Source organism: Falco peregrinus, chromosome 15, assembly GCF_023634155.1.
Source record: "Falco peregrinus isolate bFalPer1 chromosome 15, bFalPer1.pri, whole genome shotgun sequence".
NCBI lineage: Eukaryota > Metazoa > Chordata > Aves > Falconiformes > Falconidae > Falco > Falco peregrinus.
Genome location: NC_073735.1, coordinates 6,125,374 through 6,145,672, shown reverse-complemented (window position 1 = coordinate 6,145,672; position 20,299 = coordinate 6,125,374). Strand labels below are relative to the sequence as shown.

The 20,299-nt window shown below is 47.1% G+C and overlaps 1 protein-coding gene across 1 annotated transcript in view; it reads right to left on the bottom strand.

Moving 5' to 3' along the window:
- Nucleotides 1-20,299, bottom strand: part of PKNOX2 (PBX/knotted 1 homeobox 2) — a 90,037-nt gene that overhangs the window by 25,974 nt on the left and 43,764 nt on the right. Inside the window, 3 exon segments of the mRNA XM_055819410.1 lie at nucleotides 1,296-1,404; nucleotides 10,043-10,127; nucleotides 10,452-10,603. Of these exon segments, the coding sequence (XP_055675385.1) occupies nucleotides 1,296-1,379 (84 nt within the window). The 5' untranslated portion in view covers nucleotides 1,380-1,404; nucleotides 10,043-10,127; nucleotides 10,452-10,603.

Sequence of the window (20,299 nt, the reverse complement as noted above, 5' to 3'; positions counted from 1 at the left end):
ACTAAACTGCAGGAAAAATGCTTGAGCAACCCCCTCGATAGAGGGAAAAAGGAAGGATTTGGCCAAAACCGCTCCTGAGGGTCCCCAGAATTGAACGTATTGCGGTGAGGGGCAGGTAAGGGCCACGAATGGGGAAGGTAGAGGGGACGTCTCCATAGGATGCCTGCAGAAAATCTCAGCTATTTCAGAATTCCCTTAAATTGCCCATTAGGACTAAAACGGCGTTGCGGCTCCCCGCCGCGTAAGCGAGAAAGGGGGCGTATTTCAAGGTGGGGGGGAAGGAAAAAAAAAAAAAAAAGGAAAAAAAAATTGGAAAAAAAACCCCCACCTTCTCGGAGCAGAGCAGTGAAGCGAGCAAATGATGACACAGAAGTTGGAGGAGCCATAAAAACCCCACCGAGGTGTCATTTGTGAGAAGTGACCTTTTCCCACCGAAGGAGATGAGCGGAAAGGAGACCCGGGTGGCTTGGGGGGGGGGTGGTGTTAAAGTCGATTTATTTATTTTAGCTTGCAGAGAACAAGGTTGATTTTTTTTTTTTTTCCTGGGAAGGGAGATTTTTGTGCTTATGCAGCCAGCAAATGGGGGAAACCCTCAAAATTTCCCATATGAACCCCCAAAAAAAGCTGCTTTGAACACGGAGCCGGTTCAGTGCTCAATCCAAATCATCCCCATTCAGTCACTGTAGCCAGCAAAGATGGAATTTGTGAATTTGCCCCTCCGAAAAATCTCGGGATGGTCTGCAAGGCATGGAACTGCCTCCAAAATCCAACCCCAACCCCACATCCAGCCCACTGGGGTGCTCCAGTAGAGTTTCTCTTGGACAAGCCCTTCTTTTAATAACTTAACTCCATAAAGATGCTCAGAAAAGTTATTCAACCCCTTAGAGCAACGCTGGAGGTCAAGTCTTCCCCCTCTCCACCACCAGGTTGCCAAAAAACGCCGTAAAAATAAACCAAAAGGCCATTCCTATGGCTAAACCAGGATGGGTTCAGCCAGATGTTTCCCCTTTCCATCTTACTAACCCACTGGCTGCAAACACGCTGGTGTGTCACCTCTCCAAGACGACCCCATGACCCCAAAATAAGCCAGGAAGAGGAAAAAACCCCAAATTGTTGGACCCTTCAATCCTGGAGATGGTGTCAAGAAGGGTTTAAATTTCTGCCAGTCTCTGAAGAGAACGTTTTGGGGTGAAATACTTCGTAACGGTCATTATTTTGGAAGGCAGGATAATTAACGCAGGAGCTGGGTGTCGCAGGGGGTCTGGAGGAGCTCAGGGGTGCTGGGGGACACTCACCTGCGGGGTGTCTTGGTAGGGAGGAGGGGGCACCGTCTGGGTGGCCATCATCGTCAGAGCCGGTGCCGGGGAGACATGGTGCATCCTGGGTGGGAGTCACATCGAGAACCTGCGGGCGGGAGAGATGCCATGGGATTAAGGGGGATCTCCCCCAGGAAAAATCTTGCAGAAAGAAGAAAAAAAAAATGGGGGGTGGGGGGAAAAAGGAGAGCTGACATTTCTCGCATGAGCCCCCTGGCACAGTGCTCCACTTCTGGAAGAAAGTGCTTCCACTTTCTGGAAGAAACCCAAGGTGATTTTGAGGACTATGTGAGATTTGTGATTTGGGGTAAGGAGTGCATCGGGGTGAAGAGAAGAGGGTCACGGGCCAGAAGATCTTCCACTGGAGAGCAGCCAGACCAGGGCAGAGCTCTTGAAGATGATGGCTGCCACTGGCGACCCTCACTGTATTTCCCCCCTTGGGAACCTTGGTGCATCCAGGGCATTTTCTTTCCGCTCCTCATGCCTCTAACCACAGCGCCTAAAAGAGGATTTCCATCCCCTTTCCAGTTATTCCTCCTTTTTTGGAAGCAGGAAGACAAGTCATAAATGCAAAACTTTCCGTTTTCTGAAAATATACACTAAAAAAAAAACCCAGAAATTGTGTCTCTCTGCTTTTGGCCACCATGGAGTCACATCCTCAAGCACAGCATGCTCATTCCAAAGGGACATTGAATATCCACTGTTGGGTTGACCAACACAGTTAACTCCTACGTTGAGTTGACCAACGCAGTTGACTCCGGCGTTGAGCTGACCAACTCTGTGGCGACTGAATACACAGAAGTGAGGAAAGAGGGTTCAAACCCTCACTTGATCTGAACTGGGGACCAAACTCTGCTTTTGCACGTCCCATATGGACATCCTGGAACCCAGGAGGCAGTCTGAGACGTGCCACCCTCAACCTCTCTTGCTCTGCTTTCCATAAATTCATAGTTATCTGAGGGGGGAACAGATTTTATTTTATTTATTTATTTTTTTTTGTATCTTCAGGTGCCAGGAAATGGGGAAAAAAAGAGAGGCACCAGGAAGGGATAAAACTGTTGAGGAGCTCTTGGCTGGATGCTGTCTCCAAGGGTAAACCTACTAGCAGATGTAACCAAAAAAGCAACTCTTGACCCCAAAACACCTCCTCTCTGATTATTTCACTCCAGCTGTGTGGTTGCTTCAGAAGAAAAGCCAATAACCTTGATTAAATCCTCAAAAAAAAAACCTGTCCTGAGTCCTTTGTGAGGCTCTGAGCTCTACTTTGAGCCAACTCACAAAGCCACCTAGCAAAAAAGCCCGAGAGCCTCCAGAAGTGCATTTCTCCCTGCAGTGACCCATTTTGGTAAGAGATGACCCCATCCTGTTGCGATGCCCATCAATGTGTTGGGCTCCCCATCAGCTTCTCATCTGGAGAAGAGCCACAGCTCCATCCCATGAAGAAATGCAAAAAGTTGTGTAAAGTCCTCCGATATTGTGAGGGAATCTACCAAAAAATTGCGCCAGCGTCACTTTTGCTGTGAACTGGTGGCACCCAGGATGAAACGCGCTCGCGTGGGGCAGAGGAACGGGGACACCCATGAGTTCAAGAAAAAACAAGGCACATTTGGGGTCTTCAGATAGGTCTCCACTGTTTTTTTGGGGAAAATTCACAATATTTTGGTCTCCTCCACGAGGTCCACAGTTGTTTGGGAGAAGATTCACAACATTCTGGTCTTCTCCACAAATTTTCGGGCTTGACAGGAACCACCAGGTACCAAGTGCAGAGATGCAACGGAAAGCCAAGTGATGTCTGCATGCATCAACCACTCTTATTATTTTGCATTAATAAATTAATTGGGTTTTTTCACTTTGCACTACTACAGGTGACCCATGAATTGAGGATTAAGAGAGCACACCCAAAATCCTGTGCATTGGGAAGGTAGACCCGCGTCCTTGCATGACACAGACCTCTTGCAGCGAGAAGGATATTGCATTTATGGGATTAAAACGATGCTTTTCATCTGTTTTCCCCAACAGCAAACTAGTGGGAGGCCAAATTATCCGCTCCTGAGTGAACTCCAGCTTAAAATCTTCAGTGTCCGATGTCAAAACCCAGCTCGCAGCTGCAGGCATGCAAGCATGCGCATCCTCGAGGGGAATACCAAGGGGAAAACCTCCCCACCAGAAATAGCTGCAGCTGGAGAAAAGCAGAATTTAGCACTATAATGGTCTAGACATCTCAGTAAGAAGCTAAAAAAAAATAATAAAAAAAAAAAGAGATGGCTATTTTGGGAAAAAAAACCCTGCTTGGCATCTATTGTTCATGCCAGGAGTGAGCCTACCTCTAGCGCGTGGCAATTTCTGGTGGGGTGCAAGCTTCCTGGACGAATAATTTCCCAGAAGATGGCAGTCCGGAGCCCAATTTAATTGCCAAATATCATCCAACCTGCTAAAATCAAGCCTTTCGCCGAGGCCTTATGGGTGTTGATTTGTTTGGAGAATAGGACTTAGAGCCAAATGTTGTGTAAAAAAAAAAAATTAAAAAAAAATGATAAAAATGAGAGACAGCTGTTGCCAATAGTGGTATATTTATCTGGGGGGAAACAAATGCACTCGGGTGCCATAAATATCTGGGGAAGCGCCTGGTGCCAGCGGGAAAAGCTGGACGGGTGTTTCACGCTGGAGCCCCCGGCCATGAATCTCGGGATACGATACAAAACTGTCAGCCCCATGGATTTATCGGCAGTCAAATGCAGAGAAAGGTGGAAAGCTGCTATTTTATGCATTAATCCTTTCTTTTTTTTTCTATTTTTTTTATTTTACGCATTAATCTGCTCCTTTCCCCCCCCCCCTCTTTTTTTCCCCCCACCTCTTAAATCAATTCAGCCACATCAGCTCTTGACCATAGGCATCCAGATGATGGAAGGAGCAGAGCATCGCCAACCCCCCAGCAACCCCCTTGCAGAACAGGGCAAGGCGATGATCAAATCTTGGGCAAAGAGAAGATTTTGGGGGGGCTGGGGGTCGAGGAGGGCAGGAATCGCAGCCAACTCTCAGGGCGCTTGCACCGAGGAACGAAATGGTGAGCAATAAAACCCCATAAAGGCTCCTTCATTTCCGCCAGCAGCAGTACTTTAGGTTTTGGCAGCAACCTGAGATCAAAGTATCCTAAATTTCCTTATGAAATAAAATTATTTCAGCTATTGCTGAAATATCGCCATTAAGTTGGAAATGTATTTCCCAAAGAGCTTGCATCTACCTAAAAGAGCCTCAGATTTATAGGCTGCTTTTTTTTGCCAGCAATATATTATGTCCTCTTTCAGATAAAAATAATTAAAGATTAAGTTGAGAAGTCAAGCTGGTGGGTTTTTTTCAGCGTGGTCACTGATGCCTTAAAACATTTAAAAAATCCAAGTATTGCAGACAGTCATCCACACCCCCCCAGGTGAGTATGACCTCCTTGATTAATGAAACAGCCGCAAAATCACATTAGAAATAGAACTGAATGCAAAAAAAAAATAAAAAATCATATTGTTGCGACTCCACATTATCATTTTTAATGGCTAATATTATATTAGCTTTGCAAGGTGCAACTCCTCTTTCCAAATCAGTGGGAAAATGGGGACAGTTTTTTCTAGCTCCTTCAGCAGCTTCTCCCTCAGAGCCAAACATGCAATTGATAACGGAGGATCCCACGTCAGAAATCAGAAAATCAGCTTTTCAGGCGTTTCCTCTTCTCTACCCAAAGTTTCAAATTTATTGGAGATACCTGAGGATCTTTTTTTCCAGCCATGGGACGGTATTTCTCTGTATTAAAAAGCAGGCTGCCTCTTCTAACGGTTTGCTTTTTTTTTTTTTTTTTTTTTTTTTAAGAGGGGACACTTTGGAATTTGCAGTGATGCTGTGCTAGCCATGCTCCCTCCCCAGCAGGCTGCAAGTTTTTTTATGTCACCGTCTTCACAGAGGGCTTGTGCGTGCTGAAGTTTATGATATATGCATTCATCTAGGTTAAAATGAAGAAATATAGCTGAGGGGGGAGGGAGAGGCACCTCCAGAGAACGATACATCTCGCTCTGAACTGCCAGCAAGGACAGGTTCACCCTCGGCGGGTGATGCTGACTCTTCATCGGCCATAAAGTGAATCGAGAGCGACCCTCCTGCTCTTCAACTTCTCCTTTCTACCCACCAGCCTTCACCCTTTTTGCTTGTTTTTACCAAAATTCATCCGTCACCCTGAAAGATGAACACAAGCTTTTCACAAGCTATTCGAGGAACCCCCTTGTGCCACCCTGAACTCAGGAAAAATAAACTGAATGCTATTAAATGATTGAAAATGTGGAAGAATCCCATTTTTCAAGACGACATCACCCATTCCCGGTTATTCCTCGTGTTCAAAGTTGCTTCCAAGGGGGCTCACACAATGCCTCACCCGAGGCTCTCAGGAGCATCTGTGCAAGAAATACCACCGAGTATTTTTAATTTTTTAGGGATATTTGGTAGCCAAGTTTCCTCTCCCCAAACCCAGGAAGTTTTTTGCACTGGGAGCATCCTTTGCTTTCAGCCAAGATGCCGATTCCGTAAATTCTGATGTCCGTACCCTTCCCAGCATCCAGTTATTTCCCAACAAAAAAGGACGAAGCGAGTCCGCACTTCTGCTACAACCATGGGCTAAAGCAGATGGACGCTGGGTATTTCTGCAGGATAAACCCCAGACCAGAGCAAACCCTTTGGCAATTTTTCTCCTAAAAAAGCTCTCGGCAAATGCATAAGCACCAGGGTAAAAGGGAGAGGGAAATGCCGTGTTGGACAATGCCAAAAAAATCCTGCCAAGCACCAGTTTGGTTCATCAGTGGCTGGGACATCTCCCCTGGGTACGGGGGAAACAGCATTTACTCATTTAATATTTGCAGATCCTTCTACCAACTCCAGCTCCATAGAAAGGGGGGAGCTGCTACAGCGAATTTCCAATGAGAACAACAATTACCGCTAAATATTTCTCTCCTCTCCAAAGATACCCATCCCTAAAAGGCTCCAGGGATATCTATGCAACATAAACACGAGAATAAAACCTGCAAGAGCCAGTCACAGTTTTAGTAGACAAGGTTAATGTACCTTGAACGGCAGCATTAAACAACTTTGTTCTTGGTTTTTTGGTTTTTTTTTAAGTGGAGAGCTGAGATACCTACATAGATTTTAAAGTGTTATTCTTATAAAGAAAGACCATTAAAGCACCTTCCAAAACAAACTGGCACAGGGAAACATCAAAGAAGCATCTTCAAAGTAACCTGGAAATACTTGCAGTTTGTGCAATCCAGCCCCTGGCCCAACGAAAGTTCCCCAAAGAGCAACCTGTGAATTTTTTCAGAGGGCAAATCAAAAAGCTTTGAAGCGACATGTAGCTGAGAAACCCCCCAAAATGCACAAACTTCTCTTGACGGACACGAATTGTCCAGGAGAAGTTTCTGATTGCCTTGACAGCGCTTGCAAAACACAGCGAGCAGATCAATCTCCCAACAGTTCTTCATGGCAAGCAATTAACTGTGAATAATTTATGATCAAAATCTTGCCCGACGCTTTCAAACCTTGCCTCACGCTCTTCGTTCTCCATCACTAATCCCGTGCAGGAGGAATCGCTGAGCACACCCATCCCCATCACACAAACACCAAATCTCCATCCCACGCCAGTCCTGCAACGGGAAGGTCCCAGCCCAAAGGTCCCAGCCGGGTTCAGAGGTGCTTCTTGAAGGACAAAGAAGACGATGGTAGATAAATGTGATGAGTTTTGGAGAGATGGGTTGGAAGAAGAGGCTTAAGTATGGGTCTGAGATTAATGAGGTGCTGGGAAAACAGGAGACTGGGTTTTACACATCTTCTGTCCCACCAGCAAAGGCCACATCACAGCTCTTGCTTCGAGGAAGGGCAGCCGAGAAGGAATATGCTCAAAACCAGTCTCGCTCAGCAAAAATTTCACCATCAGCCACGTTCTTTCATCCCAAACTGACAGCTGCAGTCCTCCACCGATTTCTCAGCTGCTGTGAGTCTTGCAAAGCGCAAATCAGACCAACGCCAGCGCAGAACTCAACAGAGCAGTGTGCCGATGGTTATGGCCAAGGTCCCACCACAACCTGCACAATGACATTTTGCAACCCTGGCCGCAGCCCATATATTTATTTTATAAAAAAATAAACCCTCGCCGTTGCACCCCGTGAGCAACGCTGCCGTTTTTAACAACGCCTTTGGGGGGTGTTTTATTTTGCAAATCAAAGCCTGCGGGCTTCGTGCCAATCTCCCAACACCCGCACAAGTAATTGCACCAGGTGAACACCAACAGGCACCTACTTTTCGGTGGGCTTGCGGCAATCGGGCTAAAAGCAGCAGGACCTCAGCCGCCTGCAGAAGCGCGGGCGAGAGGGGCGCAGGAGCGTGCAAAGCATTCCCCACCCGTGGGAAAGCCTGGAAAACCCAGCAATGCCGCAGCACACCTAATAAAACCCTCTCCTCCCTTAAATCTGCCTCGTTTCTTGCTACATCCTGCCATCATGCTTGCAAATTTTCCCTTTGGGAGAGGGAAAGAAATCCCTCTGGAGCCGGCTGTTTTCCTCTTTCCCATATGGCAGATAAATCAGCGCTCCCAACTTGCTGAGTTTCCGCTTCGCATCCCTCTCTTGCAGCTCTCCGGCTCCTCCCGGTCTTCACCTCCCCGCTGAATTTCCTTTTAAAATGCAAAATTCCCCATCAGAAATGGCTCTACAAACCAGAAGAGAGAAAGGAGGTTTTCCTTGAGGCATGTCAGGCTTCCCAGGATCAGCAGAGAGTTGTCCCCATCCAAGCCCTGAGCCAAGACACCGACGATCGCAACGATTCATCGCCTCCATTTAAACATTCTTCATTTGCCCACTTAAAAGCAACTTTTCTGCCGTATTTCCAACCTCAATGACAAAAGACAGCTTTGAGACCTAACACGGTGATTTATACATGCTCCAGCTAGCACAGGAGTCACAAATAGTTTTAAACTCCTTTAATTATGCTTAACGACACTATCTTCTCCATTTACTCCAAATGGTAGACCCTAAGAGATGTTCAGCCTGGTCTGAACTTGAGACAATGAGAAAATTTGGGACAAAAAAAGGACTGGGAAGTGTTTACAGTGTGCCACCGATGTTCCAAGGTGGGTTTTTTTTCAACTTGTTTTCCATAGTGACAAAACGTATGACCTGGCCTTGGAGATGCATCTCTGGGGACGTTGGGGCTTCAGGAGGAAAGCTGAAATGGTTTTGTGCCTGGAAAATGAAGGGAGGCCAAGGGGAACCAAGTTATTTCTTGGAAGATGTCTTCAGGATAGATAATTTGTACCATTAACCATTTAGAGCAATGGCAGCCTCCTGTTCCAGAAGGTCATTAGGTGGACACCCAATCACCACGTCATTCTGTGCCTCTAGCGGGAGGTGTCTGGACCTTGCTGGCACAATTTGCTGACTAGGCTGGGTTTGGTCTTCTCGTTGGAGATGCTTTCCAGGACAGGTTGTGCTCGTGTCCTCCACAGCGATGTGCTCGTGTCCTCCACAGGCTCAGTTTATTCCAAGGGGAACAACCCAGTGTGCCCAAAGTACGTCGCTGAGCACCAGGCACTGGGCAGCTCGCACCAAAATATTAATTAGAAAGAGAGCATCAAGGCAGGGAGAATCTCCCCAGAAAGAGGACCTTGTGGGGACCCCAAGCCCCCCCAAAGCCACCAGAGAAGTCATTTCAAAGCAAACCTAACCTGTACCTTTGTTAGAAGGGGGGTAAAACCAGACTAATGAGAAATTCAGCTGCTTCATCACATCCTTAATCCTGGGGGGTTTTTTTGGACCAAGGGAAGGTCACCAGCAAGAATCAGGGCTGAAAGGGCAGCCTGGGGGAAATAATCCTGCCGTTATTGGCTGCTCTTTATTAAAAGGGACTTTCAGAGGAGGCAAGACTCAAAAAGCTCAAAGAAAAGATGCTCTGCTGTGCCACGGACTGAAAAAAGCTTTTGGGTTTTCCCCTGAGATGCCCCCACCCTAAATATCACCAGTTTAGGAAGGGAACAGGCACTTTTTCACGATATTTGCACAGACTGAAGGCGGCACCCCCGTTTTCAGTGACCAAAACCTTCCCTTTGCTCCTTTAGGAGGCAACTTGCTGCCAAGAGATTTTATTTTCTCTGTCACCTGCCGGGTGCCCGTGGTTTTGGCACAGATCAACACATCTGTCACTCTGTCAAGCCCTAATTTTAGCGATCAGGGTTGACTAAAGGACTGTGAGACCCCTGGTTTCACGTACATCTTATTTTAAGCTCCGTGTTTCAGTTATTTTTAGCCGGTGACCATTTCTCCACATCCTACTGACGTGCCAAAATTTTGCAGTGATAACAGCCCATATTTCAGGGTATTTTTACAAAAACATATCTGTGTTTTCCTCCAGGCTGGCTACGGCTTGTAAGGCTCTTAACAACATGTTATCAGCACTTGAGTTTTAAATCAAGACTCCCTGAGTTCTAAAAAAACCAAAAGAAAACGTATCAAAAAGGTGTAATTCCCCCTTAAATGCTCACTGGATTTAGGGAATGGGTGATATAATTTGGTGATACAATATGGAGCAGAAATTCCCCCAGATAAAGCCGCACCGAGGTCATGACTCACCGCATCCTACTCGATTAATATGTATAATTGCACAGTTAATACATATAATTTCTTAAGTAATACAAAGCAAAGCCGCCTTACCGTTTGGGGGGTGCTCAAGGAGCTGCTGCCCTGAAATGTCCTCCCGCCGCCCCGAAACCAAGATTTTCTGGGTAGGGATCACAACCTGGGAAAGCAAAGGATGAAATGGTTGAATATTGAGAGAATAATTGAGATATTAAGCTCAGGGTGAAGCTTTCTGCACTAGGGAAGGTCTTTGAGTGGTGTCAGCGAGGCTGTGGTGGGCAAGCATGCTCTTAATGCACTTTTTTTTTTTGCAGGACAGTGGGGAAAATAGGAGGAATCAAAGAAAACTTAGGTGGGAGTATCCTCTTGAAGGTAGAACCAGGGCTGATGGCTGAGCTAGATCAGACCCCCAGTGTTTTGCCTGGGCAGGCGTGAACATTTCCATGGAAGGACAAAAAATAAATCAGATTTTTAGCTGTCGAACCCAGGTGTGTCCAGAAAACGAAGGCGTGCTTGCTGCTGGTCTATCCGCCAAGGATGAAGGGTGACGCAGTCTCGTCCCGTCCTTTTCGGCTCCTGGGGGATGGCAAATCCCTGGCACGAGATCTCACTGAGGGTCAGTGGTACAATCCAGGTCTGAAAAGGAGAAAAAAGGGAAAAAGCAATGGAACAGCGTTGCTGTTGGCCGTGCCACCGTTGTGCGCCGGCTGCCGCCATCCCTCTGGTTAATTATAATCTTCGCTTGAGTGTAAATGTGCTTTTATACGCGGGCTCGGATGACGGGAACCAGGGAAGAGCCATTAACTCAAGCACAGGGGAGCTCCCAGCTGCTACTGAATAGGGGAAAGTCCACACAGATGTTAGAGGTGATGTGGCATCTACCTGGGATTTGGCTTTTATGGAAGCTGGGATTTCTAGACCCACCTATGCAGATCCAGTGGGAAAAAAAAAGATGGACTGAGCAAGGATCAGCATGACCGCGGGGGTGGGGGTGGGGTGTGACTGCAGAAAAAGGAATAAAAGAGAGAAAATTCCCCAGATCTCCGAATATACATCACCTCTAGCGAGCCACTCAGATCTCCAATATACATCCGATAAATGTCCCTTGATATACATCACCTCCAGATATTACCTCTATGTTAGGTGATAAACATCACCTGAGATCTCTGATATATGTCTGATATATCTACCTTGATATATATCACCTGGTAGAGAGCTCCTCAGATCTCCCATATATGTCTGATATATGCCCCTTGATACACATAATCTCTGTTGAGCTCCTCAGATCTTCAGTATACATCTGATATATCTACCTTGATACAAATCACCTCCAGACAGCTCCTCACCGATATACATCTGACATATACATCTCTGATATATGTCACCTGGCTGGAGCTCCTCAAATCTCCATTATATATCTGATACATCTAGCACAACGTACATCGCCTCTAGAGAGCTCCTCAGATCTCTGATATATATTTGATGTATGTCCCTTGATACACGTCACCTCTAGAGAGCTCCTCAGATCTTCAATATACATCCGATATAGCTACCTTGATATACATAACCGGTACAGAGCTCCTCGGACTGCTGATGTATGTCTAGTAGATGTATAGATACACACCCCTTGATCTGCTGAGCTGCTCGGATTCAAATGCACATCTGATAGACGCAACTCTAGATACACATCACCCCTAGAGAGCTCCTCAGACCCCCAACATACACCTGAGATACGTACCATAACGCACACCATCTCCAGAGAGCTCCTCTCTGCTTATACGTCCCCAGCAGAGAGCTATACCTTGCGTGGTGAGGCTGCACCAGGGATCCAGTAGAACCGTTTCCCCTGGATTTAATCCCATCCCCAACCCCTTGCAATAACGATGCTCACATTTCCGTGCCCTCACAGCCTGCACCCATCGCCGCAGCTCCAAGTAGTATGTACGTAAGTAGTAGTATGCAGTAAGTATGGAGTAGTATGGAGTAAGGACGGCTCCAAAAGACAGAAGTATACAGGGCAGCTTGTATAGGAAGTGCCATTTCTGGAAAACTGGACATCACTGAGGCCATTGCCCAAGGAGATCTATGGAAGCAGCTGGATTTCAAGGCAAAATGGGGCAGCAACATCCCAACGTGGAAAACCTGGAGTAAGGGGCGAAAGGTCAAGATAGAAGATTATCTGTCTCTTGACTTCTAGGCAAGCGTAGGTCCTACCGAGGATGCTTAGAAGGGGCTCGAGTCCAAAACGCTTCCACCACAACAGCAGCTGAAATATTAAGGATATTTTTGATCAAGAACACACAAATCCCTACGGGCTGGAGCCTTGGAGAGGGATGCACAGGCTGATGCCAAATACACACCAAGGACCCGAGACTTGATTTGCGTTGGATTTGTCTGACAACATGATGAAAAAGTTCATGTCTTGCAGCAATCCTTAATCTCTGTAAAGACTTTCTTCCATCACATGGGAGAGAGTTTTGTCATCTGGGCTCACCCATGTGAACAAAACAATAGGACTGGAGGAAAAGGAGCAGCTAAATAAGGCTCTCCAGTGCTAAAACAGCTCTAGGAGACTGATTTCCATCCTTGGAAGCAATCAGGGCCGAGGTCTTGGGTGCTGTGTGCAGGTAGGACAAAAATATGGGTTTGTGCAGCTTCTGCAGAAAAGATGCCATATCTGTCTCCATCGTGAAGAGCACCAAGAGCCAACTCCACCGGGGACATCTCCCTGAACACCCTTGCTGAGGCAGATAAGTCTTTTTGAGCCGGTGCACACTTTTAGCAACTTCAAAAGGCATCCTTTGAAGTTTAGCGGAGGCCTTTGAAGTCTTCCTGACGCGAAAGGGAATGGAGGACATGCCTCCTTCAGGATGCTCCACCGCAGGCAATGCAAACCAGCAAGATACAGGGTGTCCCGGGCACTCGTGGTCGCATGGAGCAGGTGCCCGAGTGTCATAAATCAGACACCATTTATGACAAGCCATCAATCCCCCAAAATGCCTGAATCAATCCCCCCAAAAGCCCGAAATCCTGATCTACTTGACCTGAGTAACATCCAACAGCGGAGACGGGAACCCAGCATCCCAGGACCTCAGCCTGTACCCACGTTGCAAAAAGCCAAGAGCATCCTGGTTAATAAAGATTTAATTAAGTGTGAGGGAATGCTAATAAAGCTAACATTCAGCAAACCAAAACTGAGGATTTCTGAAAAAAAAAAAAGTCTAGGATTTTAAAGCAAGAAGCCTTTTCCTGGCTCATCACCTTGCTTCCTATGTGAGCAGACCACGATGCTTCCAACCTGCTTGTATCAATGCTGTTTACATTGTGACTATAATTTTTGGATAAATTTAATGCTGGCTCCTCTGACTTCAGCAGAAACCACAAATAGTGAAATGCCCAATAATGCTGCTGTTTTCTGCCGGAGTGTTTTCATAGCCTATGCTGCACCCAGGAGCAAGCTGTACAAACCCCACACCTAGGGGACAACTGAAGAAACGCTGTAGGCATGAAAAAACCAGTATAACTGCAGAAATCAAAGCTCCAATTTCAGTTTAACTCCTTAAGGAGCTCCAAGGGGCGAGTGCGACTCTCCAACACCCGCTGCCACCTGCCATGAGGACTACTGCAGTAAAAACCTTTGATTTGTTGATTTTTTTTCCCTCCCCACAGTGCAATTTCTGTAGCATCTTCCAGCCGCTGGGTAAGGGCAGGGTCTGGATGATGGGGATGCTTGAAGGTGCAAAGAGCAAGATTTCCATCCTTCCACCTCCCCAGTCCCGCAAGTTAAACCCGGTGATGCGCTAACCCCATCCTTGCTCAGAGAGAGTGAAAAGATGCAAGACATGGCCATACACCCCCAATATTTCTCTATTTCTGCAAAAGCAAAACCGTTTAGCTGCAAAACACGGTCCGGGAGAGATGAGTCCATTGGTGGAGCGCCGCTATAGGCAATTTGCATTATCCAAAGGGGGGAACGTATGGAAATATCGGACACCCCCCCCCACACACCCAGACGCATACATCCGGGCCCAGGGAACAAAAGCAGCCTCGCTACACCACGCCGATAAATAATGGAAAGTCAAAGTGCCCCGCAGAAGCAGCACCATACTGTTCGGCCTCAGGCGAGACGGAGGAAAATTCGGTACCCATGAGGTCTGGAACAGTGGGATTAATAACACATCAATTTTAATGCAGGGTGGGTTGTGAGGGTTTGGGGTTTTTTTTCTTTTTTTCTTTTTTTTTTCCTGCTTCACAAACAGCAAAGTGAATGTTTGAGCATCTCGGTGGGGGGTTAATGAGGACTCTGATTAGTTATTCAGATTTGCCGATGATGCTGCCTCCATCCGTCCTCGGATGGGGGAGTAACAGGAAAGGGTTTGCAGAAAAAGCTCTTAAAGACGACCTGCTTGGCTTTTGCAGCTCAGGGGGACTCACGTTTTGGGGGGGCTCATGCTGCAGAGGTCCCAAAAACCAAAATCCTACGGCAAGCTTTGGGGCATGAAAGCACATCTTCCCATCATTTGGGGAGGGGGGTGTGAAAAGTTGCTGCACAGTGGGCCAGGTTGATTCCTGTAAGAATGGTTTGGATGCTTTTAATAAAATTGGTGTGAAACTATGGTCAGAGGCGCACCACCAAAAATGACGGATGGATGGATGCACAAATGCAAGGATGCATGGAAGAACAGATACATAGGTGCACAGATGCATGGATGGAAGGAAGGATGGACCATCCCATAAGGCACCACTTGGCTGCAAAAATGCACCATCTTCCACCGCTACAGTGCTTTACACAGCATCCCATAAAAGTCTAATTGAGCGCTTTAAGTCCTTGCGCAAAAGCAAGGAGCAAACCTCCTTCTTCTTTGCCCCAGAAACATTTTAAGCAGGTTGTGCTCACCCACTGCTGGTGTACTTTGGGGTTTATTTCCAGATTTAGGCTTTTGTTCTTCACCTGCATTAAAAAAAAAAAGGGGGGGGGGGGGGGGGGTGTGCACCTGAGAAAATAGATGGCAGGTATCCAAAACGATGCTGAGAAAAGGCTTAGAGGATGGAACCAGAGCGGTGTTTCGTGGCATTGCAAAAGGGGCTCATCAAATAAACTAGGCATTATTTTAGGATTCATTATTTCTTCATCAAGAAGAAACATTCAGGGAGGGATATGGTGGTGACAGCACTCTTCGTGATGAATTCATCCCAGTGACGGACGCCAGGCACTTGATATCTAGTTGGGTCTAGAGACCCAGCTGGCTCCTGCTTTAAGCATCACTCAGCATTCAGCGCGGACTTTGGGGGATCAGCTCCCCACTATTCATGTCATTCCCCACAACACCTGCCTGGATCTCAAAAGAAAGCCAACTGGAGTTATCCATCGGATTTTGCAGATGCCGGGGTTCTCCATCCCAAAGAGGCTCTTTTCCCTGGGACCGCCTCCATATGCTTCGCCTTGGTTTTAAACAGCGCGTTAATTGTTCTGAATTAACAGCTCCAGCTGGAGAAGCAAACAAGCAATTTGCAACCTTAAGATAACGCCCAACTTATCTCAAGTGATTTAAGTTGGGTTGGTTGGTTGGTTGTTTTTTTGTTGGGTTTTTTTGAGGGGAAATCTCGCCTTTCTGGTGGTGAAGACGCTGCTCAGAGCTTGGCTAAAATCGCATCACCCAGGCGATGCACGCACCCCTTTAAGCAGCAGCAGCTATCACCAGCCAAGCACACAGCCACAGGAGGAGGTGGGGTGGTGAGCCAAAAAAAAAAAAAAAAAAGTAGTAAGAACTACCCACATTTGGCTTTACTTTAGAGACAGGAGAAAAATCATTTGTCCTCTTCACTGCTGGACAGCCCAATAGCTCATGACACGGACAGCTCATGAATAGCTTCTCCCCAACACACTTTTTTTCATATCACATTTACATTTAGTTTGAAAATATTCATGCACTCAAAAAAAAAATATCTTTCAAGCTTTACCCCTTTGCCTCCTCTGACCTCTTTCTCTGTTTTCTTTTTTCATTCGCTGCTAGATAGAGGAAGCGAGAAAGAAAGACCACAATTTTTTGTTTACAAGTCTGGATCTTCAACATGGAAAGATATTTTTTTTTAATTGGCATTTTCACCACTTCAAATCCTTTCTGATGTCACCCAGGGTGCAGGATTCAGGAAGGCAAGTCCACCTCTGCCTCCCCACCCTTACATGCCTGGTTACAAGAGGAACCAACGGTGCTGGCAGTGGAAAGGGCTCTACAGAAATGCTATTTCTCCTGGGGGAATGCAGAACTGCTTTGGAAATGCAAGAAAAGCTGTCTATGGTTACAGCCAAGTGTCTTCTCTCGACTCGAGTCGAAACTCCTCTTGCTACCCCTGCCACAGTTGAGTTGGGGGTCAATGTCCATCAACTCCCAACAGCTTTCCAAGGACATTAAGGTTGGATCCCATCAGATGACCAGCATTGTGGACAGAGTCATGGTCCTCCAATAAGGTCTTCTGCCAGGACAGCTGGTCACCGTTTCACAGGGAAAAAGGTGTTTAACTGTGTCCGGAAGACACTACAAAGGGACACTGAAATGCAACGTTGGATCCTTCTCCAATGATCGGAGGCACCTCCAAAACAGACCCAATGTCGGAGGCCACGGGCCATGGTGCTGGTGGGGCAGCCTGGGTCCCCAGGACTTGGCCACGCAACCAGGTGACCTCCCGGCTCACGTATAAAGTACCAGGAGAAGCCATAAATCACGTTGGCACTTTCCCCGAGCACGGCAGCCCTTGATAAAAGCCCAAAATTCAAGGGAGACAGCCTGACACCACACTATTCCCAGCACACCGTTAGGCAGATTAATCCTTCTTGATGGAGAATTACAATTAGGGCTCCATCTTAAGGAGATATCAGCAATCAGATATCTTATCAAATGCCACCTCAATTATTCAAATAATCCCTGGCTCTTAGATTTGGGTGCTGTTTAGGGAAAGCGGTCCGATTAATGTGCTGACACTTCCCTATCACGTCCGACACCCTCAACTTCATGTCTGATTACGGAATTTGCATTCAATTTAATTTTTTTTTTCCATCTGGAGTAAATGAATAATCCGAGTACCTACCCCAGCCTTAATTACATTTGTTAAATTAAAAACCCGGGATGTGAGAAATTTAAATGCATGTAGCTCCACGGCCAGACAAACCTGCACATCCAACCTGCCGCAGCCCTGCCAGCTCCTGCTCCAATTTCTCTTCCTTCCCCACAGCCAGGCATCAAAGAAATTACAACTAGAAAACAAAAATTCCTTCTAAACGATGAAACAATAGATGATCTTTTGACATTTCCAGCGCTGTTTGCAGGGGAATGAGATAAAATGTAATAAATTCATATACTTCTGTGTGTTTCTTGGCTCCAGCAGCTAAAATTTCCATCTCTTTATGCAGGAGTCCTGGGGAGCAGAAATCCTTGATAATGCCAAACAATTCGACACTTTATTTTCTCTTTACTCCACACCATGCAAAACACAGGCTTCAAGCTGCCAGCTGCTGGGAGTGAAACCAGATGCCACATCCCTTTTCCATATGGAAACAGAAATCCGCCCCCCCCCCCCCCCCCAACGTCTGGGGGTGCACACGTGCTCCCCTTGGTTACAGCCCCCCCATGACCCCAGGGCTCCCACCAGCACATAGCAAAGCCTCTCCTCAACAGGGGAAAAGAAAAAAATTCAGGGGTGCATTGTCATTTTTTGCACATGACCTGGTTCAGGCCAGATCCTGGTACCATCACTCCCAGAGAACAGCAGAGAAGATTTGCCCCAAGCCACCAAATTTCCTAATTTTAGAATAAAAAGGTGGAAACAACATTGCTGAACTTGACCTTTTGGTGTTGTTTTGTTTTTTTTTAAATAGCTTTGCAGAAGCTTGATAAATTCCCCTTCTTTTGAAGAAGATGAAACTTAAAAGGTTGGAATTCATAGGGGGACTCAAGGTGGTGGTGAGAAAAGTCCCCAAATAATTAAAGACTAATTAAACAGAAATGGAAGATATTGCCAGCTCCAGCCATTTCAGGAGCAAGACTCCACATACCACATTATGTGAAATGTTAAATAAATATATTTGGGTGTTGACCCAGATGTCAGAACGATGAAGACATTGAGGAAAGTCTGTTCTTAGCACTCCCAAAGACTGAATTAAATAATTTATATGCGAGTGCAAGGGTAATAATCCCTCCAGTTTGAGGCTTGTAAGACCAGTAATAAAACACAGCTAAAAATATTCAGGAAAGCCACGCTTGGGTCAGTGAGACAGGTGAGAGCAGAGCCCAGAATAGCTTTTCCCTTTGCTCCCAGCTCAGGCAACATTTCTGCACACCAGGGAAGCTGGATTTGATTCCCCACCCCCAAAAAAAAAATTCCCCTTGGAGGGGTGTAACAGAGCATCCTCCTCCAGGCACAGCAGCAGGATTTGGCCATCAGAGAAATCCCAAGCAGGTGGCTCGGATGCAGTCTGATGGACATTGCGGTTCCTCATCCTTCCCGGCTTTCTTCTGCTTTGTTTTGAGTTAACAGTTATGGTGCCAGAGGAGAAAACATCATGTTTTAGCAATGAGGTCCCCAGTGAGGCTGTTTAAAAATTAATTAGTGTCATGCAACATATTAGCGATGAATAGTAATTTTAGCTTTTGTACCTATTTCATCGCCTTCTACACCATCATTATTCCAGCTCTTCCATGGTCCTCCCAGCCAGCCAGGACCTAACACCAAAAAAATTGCTGCCTGCATCTCCTGGAAATGCCCCATCCAAAAGCAAACACACACCCCGATGTGTTTTCTGTGGAGGTTGCAAATAAATGAAGGTCAAGTTTGCTGAGCTGGCTGGGAACCTGTCACAGCACTATCCAAACTAGCTGGCTGCAATGAGGCTTTTCCCATCCCATCCCAGGATAACTTCCATAAGGAGTTCCCACACCTTGCCCTGGCACAGCCACCGATCCCCCACAAGGTTTCGACAGTCCATCTGCTGCCCGTGCTGCTTCTTCATCCTCTTCAGGCCAGTCCACCCTGCTCCTTGCTTCTGCTGCATCTGGATTCTTCCTTCTCCAGGCTCCATTTCCAGCCAGCCCCTCCTCACCTCACCCCCTGCTTCTCCTGGGGCCTCTCCTTGACTCTCCTACATGCAAGGTGCTCTCTTCCTCCTGCTTCCTCTGGGTCTGTCTCCATCTGGTCCCAGTCCTCATCCAGTGCTCCTCTTCCATCCCCCTCAGAGCTATTTAACTACTTAGCAGGAACCAGCCACAGCTGCACCTTATCCACGTCAGCCAACCCACCGCCCCTGAAGCCAGCCCACAGCTGTAGTTATCAATGTTAATTAACCCAGCTTCATTCCTCTGTAATTCCTCTACAGGAACCTGCTCACAGAGATGCCCACCATTCCAAAACTGCTGTTGTCCAAGGGTATGAGCCTGGCTAGAGCCACCCGTGGCTCCTACACAAGGTTGGTGGTGTGGTATGGACAAGGTTGTGGGTTCTGGTTTCATCCAGGATGAAGGATGGAGATCCTCCAACCTTGAGGATGGACAACCTTCAAGGATGGAGATCCCCCATGCCCAAGGGTGGAGATCTGTCAGCCCCAAGGATGAAGATTCCTCCCCAGACCCAAGGAAGAAGATCCCTATAACCTAAAGATGGAGAACCCCCCAACTCTGAAGGTGAAGACAGGTAAGCCTCAAGGACTGAGCTCCACAAAACACAAGGACGGAGATCCACCTAACCCTGAGAATGGGAATCCTCCAATCACGTATATGGGGATCCCCCAAGCCCACAGGTGGAGATCTCCAAAACCCAAGCATGGAAACCCACAAATCTCGAGGATGGAGATCCTCAAAACCCAAGGACCCTCACAGCCTGAGGATGCAGATTCCCCAAAGTGTGAAAATGGAGATCTCCCAAGGAGACAGATCCCCTCCAGCCACAAGGACGAAGATCCCCCCAAAACCCAAGGATGGAGACCCCACCTTCCCCAATCCCAAGGACAGCCATCACCCCCTGGAACCTCAATGGCTGGATTCCTCACCCCACGCTGCACTGGGCAGGACCTGGGGACATCACCCTGCTCCAGCGGTGGCCACCACCCAAACCTACATCCCTACAGGAGCCACCACCCCGCTCCTTTGGGCAGCAAGCGAGGCGGCAGCGACCAAGGAGCCGCGCTGGCCGCCTTCAGGTGGATGGCGAAGCTGAGGGGAATTGCAGGGACATCTGGAATATATTCATTTTACGGCATGTTTCATATCACAGACAGGTACTTTGAAGCAGTTAAGTAGTAGCAGGGCAGCACGTCCCCATGGGTGGGCTGCGGTTTGTGCTTTC